Source organism: Equus asinus, chromosome 6 (genome assembly GCF_041296235.1).
Source record: "Equus asinus isolate D_3611 breed Donkey chromosome 6, EquAss-T2T_v2, whole genome shotgun sequence".
NCBI lineage: Eukaryota > Metazoa > Chordata > Mammalia > Perissodactyla > Equidae > Equus > Equus asinus.
The window spans coordinates 75,463,050-75,477,690 of record NC_091795.1 but is presented as its reverse complement, the minus strand read 5'-3'; the positions used below and the strand labels follow the sequence as shown (position 1 = coordinate 75,477,690).

General features: G+C 34.2%; 1 protein-coding gene across 17 annotated transcripts in view; it reads left to right on the top strand.

Moving 5' to 3' along the window:
• Nucleotides 1–14,641, top strand: part of BIRC6 (baculoviral IAP repeat containing 6) — a 223,946-nt gene that overhangs the window by 86,834 nt on the left and 122,471 nt on the right. For 6 of the 17 annotated variants that reach the window (XR_011504108.1, XR_011504109.1, XR_011504110.1 and 3 more), the window contains 10 exons: nt 1,684–1,830; nt 6,049–6,236; nt 7,048–7,380; nt 7,635–7,734; nt 9,648–9,862; nt 10,027–10,235; nt 10,565–10,911; nt 11,551–11,770; nt 12,275–12,408; nt 13,146–13,283. Coding sequence is in view for 14 of the 17 variants with exons in the window: in XM_070512295.1 (XP_070368396.1) it covers nt 1,684–1,830; nt 6,049–6,236; nt 7,048–7,380; nt 7,635–7,734; nt 9,648–9,862; nt 10,027–10,235; nt 10,565–10,911; nt 11,551–11,770; nt 12,275–12,408; nt 13,146–13,283 (2,031 nt within the window). In the remaining 3 variants the exon portion in view is untranslated. The remainder of the gene's footprint in view (nt 1–1,683; nt 1,831–6,048; nt 6,237–7,047; nt 7,381–7,634; nt 7,735–9,647; nt 9,863–10,026; nt 10,236–10,564; nt 10,912–11,550; nt 11,771–12,274; nt 12,409–13,145; nt 13,284–14,641) is intronic. The other 11 variants (XM_070512298.1, XM_070512297.1, XM_014854941.3 and 8 more) reach the window with 6 other exon arrangements.

Below are 14,641 nucleotides of genomic sequence, written 5' to 3'. Positions count from 1 at the left end.
AAGTACAAGATAGGCCAATTAATGTAATAGAGGTTGAGAAGTTTATTGATAAGATTTCAGATACCATATTGCAACTAATCTTTAAAAAACTAACACTTAAGTTTTTCAATATGTAAGGCTATTAAAATATTCTTTCCTTTTCCAACTACATATTTGTATTGGGTTGGATTTTTTTTCATATGCTTCTCCCAGAACAACATATTGCAACCCATTGAATGCAGAGGCAGACAGAAAAAATCCAGCTACCGTCTGATAAGGCAGATTTTAATGAGATTTGTGGAAATGTAAAATGTTGGCACTCTTCTCATTAAGTTATTTTTCATCAAAGTATGATATTTATTTTATATCTAACATTTATTACTATTAAATGAATTAGTATTTAAAATATTCTCATCTTAAAATTTCTGCCATGATAAATATGAATATATATACAACCAACATAAATGAAAGCCCTTTAGAGTTTTTAATTATTTTTAAGATCTGTGGAGGGGTCTTAGGATTGAGAAATGTTCTTCTGGCCATATTGTTCTTTCAGTTCCTTTAATGTGCCATATTCCTTCCTCTAGAGGGATTTAACTCCTATTGTTTCCTCTGCCTGCATTCCCCTGCCCCAATGGAATAATTACATAAAAATCTCTTATTCTTCCCCCTGATTTCCCCTTGACTTACTGTATTAGTCCTTTAAACTTCTCTTAAGTAAAAAATAGCACTTTTTTTTTTTAAGTTCAATTGTATAATTAGTTGTTTAATGCCTAGTAACCTGTAACAGAATATGTATTTCATGGGGACTGGGTCCCGTCCTTTTATTCTTTCATTGAGTAAGTGCTCAACAGATTTTTTTTTAACATTATGTGTCAGGTCCTGTGCTGGACACCAATGGGACATTGTAGAACAAGGCTAGGACAGTTTAGTCTTGCATTTAATTTAGTCCTTCAGATGTTGATGACAGTTTTTATATCTCCCCATTCTTTCTATCTTTGGTTTCTGTTTTACTTTGTTAAAGAATTTTGTTTAAAGTAGTGCTAATTCCAGAAAATTTGGGAAGTACTGAAAATAACTCCCCCCCCCACCGCCGCCAATACCACATGCACTCTTAATTCTTTTGTGTTCTTCCATCCAGTTTTCGTACTGTGGTTTTATTGCTGTGGTTTTATTGTTCACGTAGTTGAGACCATGTGATTTTATTTTTATGATTATACAGTAGTATGCCTCATTCTAGAGAGCTGATAATATATACAAAATGTAAAGAAAACTTTATGAATAGATCTTACTATTTTGGAATGTTTCTTTAGTTTTTATTTAGTGTAATATTTATACAGTTGACATCACAGAGTGTGTTCCGACTTTATACATACTTAAGTTGGGCAATAGCTAATGTAAGTAGCTGGTTTATTGTTTTTTCCTCGTTTAAAACCTAAATCACTTGTTCTTGTTTCTTCTTAATGTGAATGGCCACTAAGTTGCTTTTATGCAACTCTGCTTTTGTAGCAAGGAAACTACTATCAATACTCCTATTTGTGAGTTTTCTTAATACTGTGTTTATTGTTGAAGCACTGTGTAAAGATTGTGTGTTTATACATCTTATCTACTTAAAATTGGAGTAGCAGCTGTAATTCTTGATATGACTATTGGTTTTTTAAGATTAATTTACGTGTTATAAAACTTGTCTCTTTTCTATATTAGGAAACGGAAAGGTCAGTAGTTGCACAGCTGCTGAAGGTAGTTTCACATCTCTCACTGGACTTCTAGAAGTTGAACCCCTGCACTTTACTTGTGTGTCTACTAGTGATGGAACCAGAATAGAAAGGGATGATGCAAGTACGTTTACTGGTATATACCTTCTTTTATTATATACATTTTTTATTATATATTTTATGCTGTAATAGTGATATGTAAGTATTTAAATATCAGCTTATAATGTGTCTAAGTTCCTTTGCTGTCATGTTAAGTAGAAGCTTATTAATAGGAGGGACATTTGGGGGAAAAATCATAGGTAGGTTCATATTCTTTTCTAAGTCAATTCTTAGGATTTTTTTCCTACCTTCTAGAACATTGTCTTAAATTTTTTTGTTTTTATATGTGTGCATTTTTAGAAGCCTTTAATTTGGGAAATATCAAACATAATGAAAGTAGAGGAAGGAGTACAATAGACTCTATCTTTCCATTACCCAACTTCAATAATCATCAACTGATGAACAGTCTTATATGTAGTTTTGGCATCAAAGTGTTATTTCTTGCATTCAGAGTTAAAAGTGTATTTGATAATGTCTTTGAGAAGGTTGTGAGAATGAGTGAATAGGGAATACTATTTTTCCAGCTAGTTTGGATATGTGAACTAATATTTGAGTGTGTTGAATATGTGGTGGTGTTGATGTTATGAATGAGTAATCAATGGGAATTCGTGTTTATTTTGTACATCTTGTTTTCTTTGTTTTTTCCTCGTATTGTAGGATCAGTGTTATGTACAATTAGTTCTATCTTGTCACAAATAATTGAAATTTTTATAATTAAGAATGTTGGTGGGGGCTGGCCCCATGGCAGAGTGGTTAAAGTTCGCATGTTCTGCTTTGGCAGCCCAGGGTTTCATCGGTTTGAGTCCTGGGCACGGATATGGCGCCACTCATAAAGCCATGCTGAGGTGGCATCCCACATGCCACAACTAGAAGGACCCACGACTAAAAATACACAACTATGTACTGGGGGGCTTTGGGAGAAAAAGGAAAAAATCTTAAAAAAAAAATTGGTGCATGGTTTTATATTTATATTACAGTCACGGAAGGGTTTGAATATTGTCTTGAATTAATTCTGCTGTTGGTGATTTTGTGTAAGTGAATGTCGTTTTGTTTTCTTCATCAGTTTAACACAAAGTAAAAATAGTTTGCGAAGTTATGAAAAATTTAATTTTGTTGTTGTTGTCTCCAGAATGGCAGAAGGTTTTAAAAGGAACTTGTCAGTTCTTTATTTGAGTGCCTTTTTATTCAGAAGCATCTTATGTCTTAAAATTGTGGAAGTAACCACTAAGTGAAATTCATGGCTTATGTAGTTAAGATGAGAGTTTTAATTTAAAATGAAATTAAAATCTAATATTTCTTTTATATGGAGATGCCAGAAGGGTCAAAATTTATTTGTGTTTGTTTTCTTGGACTTATATAGTCATTTTGTAGAAACGTATACATTTACACTGAAATAGAAATATGCCATGACAAGAAATTGAATTTTCAGAGAACTCTTTAGTTATAAATCAGGTTCTTTCTTGGAACTGTTATGAAATTAAGTATCTAAAGTTTTCATCTTAAGAAAATCATGTATTTGGATAAGTAATGTTTTCAGAAGGTATAAAATTTAAAACAGATAAAAGATTAGGTTTGAAGAAAAAATTATTCCATCATACTCCCTACCCATTTCCTCTCCTTCAAAGCAAGCAATAGAACTGGTCTTGTCTTTGCAAAGGTAGTTTGTCTATAGAAGAATCACCTCTTTATTCCGTGCAGGTTGAAACCACCACTAGCAGAGGAATTTGTCTTGTTCTCACCTCTTTTTTTGATAGCTAGTTTTTGAGGCCCTTTGTATAAAAATAGAAAAGGATTATTGAAAACTCAGGCTGTGCAAAAGATTTTTAAATTAGTTTTATAGTAGCAGGATGACTTGTTTTCCTTGGGTTATTTATGTCTATTATGTGTCTGTAGTGACTTAATTCATTTTCTCATAAATATTATTTGGGCATTAGATTTTAAAGTCAATAAAGGGCTAAAATACTCATGGTTAGTATTGAAAATCACTTAAATTACCCAGAAAGTACAACATAAATCCTTCATTAAGTCTAATAATTTTCCCTCTAGAGTTGGAGTTAATAGCTGTTGCTTTGGTGAAACCCTACATGAAACAGATAGATTTCGTTTCGGGGCATACAGCTCATATGAGATATGATTGCTTTTTTCTTTGACCAAGCTTATATAGTTGAATTTGTGTAAGTTAAATAAGACGTAGTATGGCTGTACTGTAATAAATGTGTTTGATTTTTAATTGAGATTTTTAATTGTGAGAAGCTATGTGCAGTTTTGTTATTACTATCTTGTTTATAGCTTAATTGTTTTTTTATAGATTATTTGAATCCTGGCATAATATAGCCATTGGTAGATGTTAAGATAGGCTCTCAGATTACCTGTTTTTTTCCTTTTCATTACTTCCGTGAACTTTAGATTCATTATCTGTAAAATGGAGTGACAGTAGTACCTACCTATGTGCCGTTGCAGTGTATTGTGCCAGTCTCAGCATATCGATCTCAACCTATGTATGGATAGTAATCAGCTAGAAATGCCTGGGAGCACTCACCTGGGTTGGGCCCCAGCAAATGTCCCACAACCTCTCCCCTTTCCAACCCAATATTCTGACTAGATTGACTCTTGTGGTTCTTACTGTGATTGCAAGACGCCCTTCGGTAATAATCATTAGGAAATTTTGAAGAAAAAAAGTTTATTAGTTACAGGACCTGGAGTGGACAAACCATGCCACGGGGGCACACAGCGAGGTCATGGTTAGAGAGAGAGAGCAAGTATGGGCCTGCGGTCCTGCTTTTATTGGGGTTGAGGGTTTTGCGGGCTCACTCTTTATTGGTGAATTTAAAAGGTAAGAGCTAGAATTTAAAGCAAGAGAAGAGAGAATAAGAAAGGAAAAAAACCAAGCTGCCCAAATGGCCAGTTATCTGAATTAAACAGGATCCCTAAAATAAAGGAGCCTGTTGCCGGGGGCATGCTCGCATCCTGGCTGTTTATCTAGTTGTGTGGCTGTGTTTATTCGAGATGGCCGCCTTTGAAGTGGATGCCTCCACAATCAAAGCTTAAGTCCGGCACTTGCATTATGAAAAGAAAAGCCAAACTGTCAGAGTATGCTACACTAACAAAGATTAGATGAGTTGATATAAGTTCCATATTTAGCACTGTGCCTCACATTGGCTTTGGTTTCACATAACTCTTGGTTCTAATCCTAGTTGTACCACTGTCAGCTCTACAGGGTAACTTCTCTGAGCCATTCTTTACTTAATCAACTAAGAAACAGGATCATGGTATCTGCTTCTCAGGATGTTCATCTGTTGAATGTAGTAATTAACTAAAACTGTGTCATGTGGTAATGGACACTAAGCATTTTCTATTATCGTAGCAGTTATCCTTCCTCAGTAGAACTTTCTAGTAAAGGCCTGGTATAATGCAAATATTAATGCTCCTGCTAGATGTGGCCTCTACTTGTTTTGTGCTGAGCTGTTTATTTGTGAGATTAAATTTTTATCTCAGCTTTTTCCAAAATGTTTTCCTCAAATATTGGTAAATATATAATGGGAAAAGAGTTCTTTTATAGTGCATATTTGAAGAACATTGAAAAAGAAAGTCAAAGAAATTTTTTAACTTGTAATATTTCATAGACCTTTAATGATGATAATGTTCATAGGTAAACAGTAGGTGTCAGGCTTATTTGTGCACAGGACATGATTCTTCCATATTACTGTTCTGGGGAGCAAATGGTAGGAAACATTGCTTTACGTGTTCTGTGCGGGCCAGACTCTCTGTCTAAGGCTGTGCTTTAAAATGAGGAAATGTGTCGTCATTCTGTTTAAATGCTGTTCTTATAATTGAAGGTCTTTTCGAGTGTTTTGGGGGAGGGAGAAGGAGGTGTCTTTGTTGTAAGAAAACTTAGTAAAGCAAATTTTAGTTTATTTCTTATGCTCAAATTGTGTAATAAGATAACTCTTGTATTTTTGTTTTAGCCATGTTAAATGAAATTTCTTCTATGCTGAAGATATTTTTAAACTCAAAAGTATACTACTTTTTGTTTGATTTAGAAGTTATTTCTAAATCCCTTAAGCTTGAATACTATTATCAATATACTTTTACCATTAAGATTTCCTTATTTATACTCTCTAGATTCCTATCTTTTAAAATGAAAAGTAACTATAGTTTTAGTGTCAAAATTGTATACTGCGTATATGTTTTTCTGTAAACTTTTTCTTCATCCTGGTTTTTTGTCTTTTGTTTTTTTCCCCTTGTCTTATGCCAGTGAGTTCCTTCGGGGTTACTCCTGCAGTAGGTGGACTCTCATCTGGGACAGTTGGGGAAGCCTCGACAGCCCTGAGTTCAGCAGCCCAGGTAGCTTTGCAGTCTCTCTCTCATGCAATGGCTTCAGCCGAGCAACAGCTACAGGTGCTGCAAGAGAAACAGCAGCAGCTTTTGAAGCTTCAGCAACAGGTTGGAGACTATTTGGCTCTTTGTTCATGCTGTCTCTAAACTTCAAAAGCTGAAAAAGTACTGTAAAAATGACCATTATTTTCATAAAGGAAAGTAGGGTGACCGATCTGAGCTAATCATTTTCTACAAAAATTGAGGTAATGTCTGTGATATATTTAAATTTTTAAAAATTATATAGGTGCATTTTATTTGATACATATCTGCAGGAATATAGTTGTTTCTTTTTTTGCAGTCTTTAAGTAAAATTCATTCTTACTCTGTTTAAACATTCTTGGTCAAACATTCCAGTTACTATTTTTATGGATTGAAGAACCTAAAACCTTGTAAAGACCAATTAGGTTAATGTGAATTAAAATTCAGTTATAATAACAGTTGTTTTGGAGATTTCGTCATGATCTAAATGCAGCCTATGCAGTTCCAGGTGATAAATTCTATCAGGTTATGCATCATGAGAATCCACCTCCAATTAATATTTTGTTTTGAGGAGAGCTTAATTTTCTTATTTACATTTAATTCTTCTACTTCCTTTCCACCTTTACTTTGAGAAAGTCCTAGTTCCCAATACTCAGGAAATTTTGTATCAAATATTTAACAAAATTTATATAGCAAAGAAATACTCCATCATGTTAAGTCCATTTTTAGTTTAATTTCATTTTTATTTAACTAGAATCCAGTTAATCATGTTTATCTTCATAATATGTACCCGTGTAGTATTCCCCATGTGTATTGTATGTGAAGTACACAATACTTATTATGTAGTATTAAGATAGGCAGGATTGGTCTATATTTGTTGCTTTTACTTCTTTTACAGAAAGCAAAGCTGGAAGCCAAATTACATCAGACGACAGCTGCAGCAGCTGCAGCAGCGTCAGCAGCATCAGCAGTATCAGCAGTAGGTCCTGTTCACAACTCTGTGCCTTCCAACCCAGTGGCAGCCCCTGGATTCTTCATTCATCCATCTGATGTTATTCCACCCACTCCAAAAACAACACCACTTTTTATGACTCCACCACTCACCCCACCCAATGAAGCAGTTTCCGTTGTGATTAATGCCGAACTTGCACAGCTTTTCCCCGGCTCAGTTATTGATCCCCCAACAGTCAATCTTGCTGCACATAACAAAAATTCCAACAAGTCCCGAATGGTAAATTATTATATTTTAAATAGATGTTCGCTTAGACATTTAAAAATATTTTGATGTATACTGTAACGTTAGAAGGAAAAATTTTATTATCCAGCTTGATATATTGAATTAGATTATTTTCTTTTATAAAATATTAGAGAATATACATCAAGAAATGAAACCTGTTAATTTGATATTATGGTTACTATTATGGTTACTAGTTTTTGTAGAGCAAGAGTAATATCAATATGGAATTATACTTTTTTCTTTTCTAGAATCCACTTGGTTCTGGTCTTGCCCTTGCAATTTCTCATGCTTCACATTTTCTTCAACCTCCACCTCACCAGTCCATTATTATAGAGCGAATGCATTCAGGTAATCTTTGACTTTATTAAAATTTTTTTTTGCCTAGTGTTCCAGCCCTTTGAGGACTCAGTATTCAGTAGTTTGATTTTCCTTTGCAAATATCTTTGCAAGCATCTGCTTTTGGGTAAGTACATTTTACCAATAAGCACTACATAAAGCTCAAGCTGTGTGCTTGCCAAGTTGATTAGAAGAGTGCTGCTAAGTAGGTTCACTAATTTTGTCCAAACAGTGGATTTGATCTGTATGTGATTCTCACCTGTTGAACTATGATTGACTTATCTGTCTGTTGTAGCTGCTCAATTGCCATTACAGTGGAAGTTACACTTTAAAGAAGTATTCCTAAGACTAGCATTCTGGCATTGGAACCATTTCTTGAGAATAGCAGACAGAATTCCTGCTAATTATAATAACTGAGTAAGATTAATAACACTTCATGATCTCTGGATGACTCAAATTTTACCTTAGCTTGTACCATGCTTATATGCTAGAGACCTGTAATTGGGATAGGTGCTTTCAATTAGAGCATGTTTACTAATAATCTATAGATAAATTTTACCTTATAATCCTATCAACTCTTAGTTCTTGGCTTCAACAGCAGAAGTATTCAGCAAAATCCTTAGGCATGTTTTATAGGAGGAAGTAACTTGAATACAGTGCTTACTCTATCACTTTTCATTATATGAGCAGTTGAATTGTATTCGCTTTATTGCAGTGGGCTATTTCCTCTTTGGAAGAGAGAATTTTAAAAAAATAGCAAAAGTCTTAATGGTGTTTTCTGCCTAACTAATCATTCGTTGGTAACAACGTTAGTGTTTACAACATTGAGTGAAATTTGTTGTTGTGTGGTCTTATGAAATGTGAGCAGTTGTTTATACTGTGATTTGATTTTTTTATCTATGGAATTGACTGTGACACATAAGCCCCTAAGGAGGAGAATTATGTTTTTTGTTGTTTAATACTTTTTCGGTTTAGGAGAGTATTGGTAACTGCCTTGTTTTCTTTTAAACTAGCTCCATCAAGAGTAGCACTAGTCCTAGAAGTTTAATTTAGTTGGATTCCTTCACTGTAAAATGTAGCTGGTAAGGTTATTACCTCACCTCAACCCGATAAAGAATGAAAAGAATTATGATATTATTGATGATTCTGCATACTGTTTCACTAATTGAGCTTGTCACCTGAAATGTGTGTGAGATGAGAGATGCAAATGTGCTCCTTCTTCTGTTCCTCTCAGATCATCCTTTCCTTTCATTAGTGTGAGCATCTCAACCATGCTGAGTGTGATTTTAGTGCTTACACAAAAGAGACATACTACCTCTTTAGTGTGGCCCTTAAAAGTAAGCCATCTACTTCATCTACTGAGCTGAAGAGACAGGGATGTGTCAGGATGTGGGGAAAAACATTGTTTGAGATAAGCTGTATCTGTCTCCATTGGAGGATTTTCCTAAGAAATTTTTTTGTGGTAGTTGTGACTACATGTCGTTTCAGCCTTGTACTTTTACTTTATATCTTAACACCAATTTAAGATGCAACTCTATAAGAAGTTAGACAAGGCTTAAGAAAACTAAAATCAAGTAATACAATTTGATGTCATTAGCACATCTAGTTGTGAAATTAAAAAAAAAGACCAAATGGCTAAAAGATGAGCAGATAGGTACTTTATAGAATTAATCTATGTATTATTTTTGCTCAGTTAATTTTTTTGCTTTAATATTTTAAGTTAAGCTTATATATACAGTTGATTGCCTTCATAGTAAACTTTTGTATATTTTTACTTAAGTTGGGGTTCAAACTAACGTAGACTGAGGTTTCGGAAAAGTTTTGAATAGTTACTTACTAACTTTTCTTCTCATTTATTTGTAGTTTAGTGAGTTGATTTCATATTTTTTACAATGAATGTTCCAAACTGTTGCTCTCTCTCATAGGAGCAAGGAGATTTGTGACCTTGGATTTTGGCAGACCAATACTGTTGACGGATGTATTGATTCCCACTTGTGGAGACTTGGCCTCCTTGTCAATTGACATTTGGACATTAGGAGAAGAGGTGGATGGGAGGCGATTGGTAGTGGCAACTGATATAAGCACCCATTCACTAATTCTTCATGACTTGATACCACCTCCTGTGTGCAGATTCATGAAGGTAAAGAACTTCAAGAAAGTGAATTGATATGCTTCCATGTTTCTGACAAGTTATGAAAAATATTCAGACATCTAATTAAAAACCATAACTATATCTTTTTAAATACATTACTCAGATTTTGTTGCAGATGAGTGTGTATGTATATTTATAATTTTTCATTTCAGATCACTGTCATTGGACGTTATGGAAGTACAAATGCCAGAGCCAAAATCCCCTTAGGATTTTACTATGGTCATACCTATATCTTGCCTTGGGAGAGTGAACTGAAGTTAATGCATGATCCTCTAAGGGGAGAGGGAGAATCTGCAAACCAACCAGAAATTGACCAGCATTTAGCAATGATGGTTGCCCTCCAGGAGGATATACAGTGCAGGTTGGTTGAAAATTGCAGTACATTTTAATATTATTGAAATCCTTTATTTTGTATGATGTCTTGTGTGTATATTTGTCAAGAAATGTCTTTTTATAGGTGTATATAAAAGAATAAAAGGAAGTAGGACACTAGGACATTACAATAATATTGAATGCATTAATATATTTGATCAAATAAGTGGCTCTATTTAGTATTTACCAATTGATTAATTCTTTTTAGTGATTGTATGTTAACTTGTTTTAGAGATTTAATTTTTAGTGTATATTTGTACATGCACATCCAAGAGAACATTGCAGGAATTATCTTGTTCATTTATTTTTTACTTATAGGTATAATCTAGCTTGTCATCGACTGGAAACTCTTTTGCAAAGTATCGATCTTCCTCCTCTCAACAGTGCCAACAATGCACAATATTTTTTGCGAAAGCCAGACAAGGCAGTCGAGGAAGACAGTCGAGTTTTTTCTGCCTATCAGGATTGTATTCAGCTGCAGCTTCAACTAAATTTGGCTCATAATGCAGTGCAGAGGCTCAGAGTAGCTCTAGGTGCAAGTAGAAAGATGTTGAGTGAAACATCAGATCCAAAAGATTTAATTCAGACGTCTTCCACAGAGCAGTTGCGTACTATCATCAGATATTTATTGGACACTTTGCTCAGCCTTCTTCACTCTTCCAATGGTTCGTATTTGGCTTAAGTATTTTAAAGGCTGTGAATATATTTGATGTGATTTTGTTGTGTGTTTTGTTGTGTTAATATTTCCTGAGTACTGTTAATTTTGATATCCTTTCTAATGTGAGTATTGATTTTTTTTTGGTCAACTATTTTTTTTCCCCCTGATTTTTATTTGTTTTTCTTAAATGGATTTTTGGTTCTTTCTTTTCTTGAGTTTCTGCTGTTGATGTGCCACATCATTGTGTTACTGGCAAAATAAGAGATACTGTTTAAAAGTGCAGGAGCTACACAACTATTGGTAAATTGCTAATCTAATGTAGGACTGTTGTTTTCTATCTAGGAGCTACTTTTGATCATTACACATGCACACGCACACACGCACACACACACACTCACTCACACAGCCATCTGATAACACCCAATTCCACATGTAAGAAATATAATTAAGTGCTAATTCATCTCTTCCTCAAGTATTCAGCAATTAAAATTCCGTATATGAGGAGTGAATAAATGAATAGCAAAACAAGTAGAATGTAATTGTGTACTGACTGCTGGTAAAGAAGAAAACATATCTAGGCATGCTGACTTTGATATTACAGCATACACGTAAATAGGAAATTTTACTGTTTTCTTTCTTGTAATAGGACACTCTGTTCCTGCAGTTTTGCAGAGCACATTTCATGCCCAGGCCTGCGAAGAACTTTTTAAACACTTGTGCATCAGTGGAACCCCCAAGATACGATTACATACCGGTCTTCTGCTTGTTCAACTCTGTGGTGGTGAAAGATGGTGGGGTCAGTTTCTTTCTAATGTTCTTCAGGAATTGTACAACTCAGAGCAGCTTCTCATCTTTCCGCAGGATAGGTAGGTCAGAAAATATTGGCATTATTTGTTGTTAGTGATTTGTGCTTCTCACCGTCAATGTTCACATTTTGAAATCGTGTATGTGTGTGGATACTGAGTGTGGAGAAATGAAGCATGGCTTTTCACAGTTTGAGGAATGCCCAGTGAAGGGCATACTGAAGAAGGTTATACGTGACATAACAAGACTGCCTTCTTTTGTTTCCTGATTGAATCTGTGGAGTTTATAGATCTGTGTTTGCAAGTATTTCCTATTAGATCGTGTACTGTATATGTTAAATCTGCTTTTTTAGGCTAAATTTCTCTCTACCTGATTTCTTGTGGATAAACTTAGAAAAATATAACCAATAGCTTGAAAAGAGCCTAATGTTAATGTAGCTTCAGATACAAATCTTGCTAAGAACCAAATATTCTATCATTACTCTATTAAATTTCAGCGTAAATTATTTTTAAAGTGAACAATTAAGTTGATTCATACTGGGTATTTTATTTATATCTTTCTTTTAGGGTCTTCATGTTACTTTCCTGCATTGGTCAAAGATCACTTAGTAATAGTGGAGTATTAGAGAGCTTACTTAATCTCTTGGATAATTTATTGTCACCTCTTCAGCCACAGTTACCCGTGCATAGGAGGACAGAAGGTATTATTTAAAGCAGTGATCTTTAGTAAAAACATAAGATTTGTATAAATACTACTTCTATAAAATGGCTAGTCTGAAATACTTATTTTAATATTCATTGCTGCACATTTTGTTAATATTTTTATGATAGAGACTTTTTAGAATGACCAGCCTTCATGTGATTGACTGCCATATGGTTATTGCTTTTTAAATCTATTAGTTTTTGATTATTTAAATTTTGAACTTAGAAATTGTAATATGTTTTTTCTAAGCTGTCATAACTAAAATCAACTCTCTGATTTAAGTTTAAGCTTTAAGGCACCGTTGCTGTTCTGATTATTGATAATGAATTTCATATGAGCAAAAAAAGTAGTGGATTAAAAACTTTAGAACATAATTTAAAGCTATATGAATTATAAATCGAGAGTTAGATTTTTTATTTCAATCGTCTGTAAGTCTAAGAATAGCATTTTATTCCTTGTTTTCTAGTTTAAAAGTTCTCATCTCTTGGATTCACCGTACACTTAGGAATTTATTTTTGTACCATGAAGCATTTGTATCTTCCATTAGATTTAATGTATTATTCAATTTGTAGCCATAGGTCTAATTTTGAGGCTGCTTATAAATAAATATTAGTGTTAGTAATGATATGGTGTGTTTCAGTCTTATAAAATGTTTTGTCTCATAATTATTTTATAAGACTTCCTTAGGACTCTTAGAGTCGCCTGATTATTTTGTTCCCTCTCATCTCTGTATAGGAGTACTAGATATTCCCATGATCAGTTGGGTTGTTATGCTGGTGTCCAGGTTGCTGGATTATGTGGCAACTGTTGAAGATGAAGCCGCAGCTGCAAAGAAACCTTTGAATGGTAAAGACAGAGAGAGGTTTCTGACAGGTATCAGAAGTTTATAATAATCTCTTGGTGGGGATTTTGAGTGACAGTGCACTGTTGGTCTGGAGATTCCAGCTGCATATAATTTATGTAAAATATCAACAGGAATCTGTTTAAGGATAGAATTTATTTTTGAAAGACTTTATGGACAAGCCCCTTGTCTGAATATGGCTTTTAGTTTCTAAATAGAATCATGCCTTTCTCAAGATTTTCCTCTATGCTCATTTAAACACTTTTTAGGGCCGGCCTGGTGGCGCAGCAGTTAAGTGCGCACATTCCGCTTTGGAGGCCTGGGGTTTGCTGGTTCGGATCCCGGGTGTGGACGTGGCACCACTTAGCAAGCCATGCTGTGGTAGGCGTCCCACATATAAAGTAGAGGAAGATGAGCACAGATGTTAGCTCAGGGCCAGCCTTCCTCAGCACAAAGAGGAGGATTGGCAGCAGTTAGCTCAGGGCTGATCTTCCTCAAAAAAAAAACAATAAAATACTTGTAAGTGCTTTTTAATAGCATACATATAAATATAGTTATGAAAAGGACATCTATGAAGAGTTCTTGTAATTTTATTTTAGTGTAGTGTGTCATTCGGTTTACCATTATAAAGTATAGTTCTACTGATTAAGTACAAATGGCTTTTATGCTTAGATACAGAAATTCTCAATTTTTTTGTTGAGTTGTAACCTTTCTCCATAAGCTAGAGACGCAGAAAAATTTAAAAATTAAAGGAAATCAAACTGCCAGACAAATTGCCTTCTTCCCTTCTTCCAAGTTAACAAGACTTTTCATAAAGGATTTGAAATAGTGACATCTAATATGGATATACAGCCAGTAAATGCCATAAAATTTGGAGTTTTATTTTGTCAGAATCCTAGTATTTAAAGATCTTTTGAGATGTTTTATAGGTGAATCAATTGTTTATGGTGCACATTATGTTTGGGAAGAGGGTAGAGAATTCTCGTGTACAGGAAATTTTTTTTTTTTAACAAGTGTATGTCTGTGGGTCAGTTTATTCAGTTATAGGATATAGAGGTAAGACAGAGTGAAATATAGCTACAATATAAAGTTGGAATATACCAGATAGTCTTGGAGGTCTTAGTTTTTATTTATATCATTCAGACACAATGGAAACACACTGGTGGAAAACTTGTTTTTTAGGGTTTGAAGAATTTGAACTGACTTGACAAATGGATATAGAGATAGAAAAAGATATCTTTAGACTAAGCAGACATGAACAAATAATTGGAGATGGTTAAAGTGTGGTAGAAGTAGGCCTGAATTGAGCAGAATGATGCTTGAAGAATAGTCTGAAGACATTCCAAAAAATGAGAATAAGTAGAGCTACGCAGCATGGTTTTTGAACTAT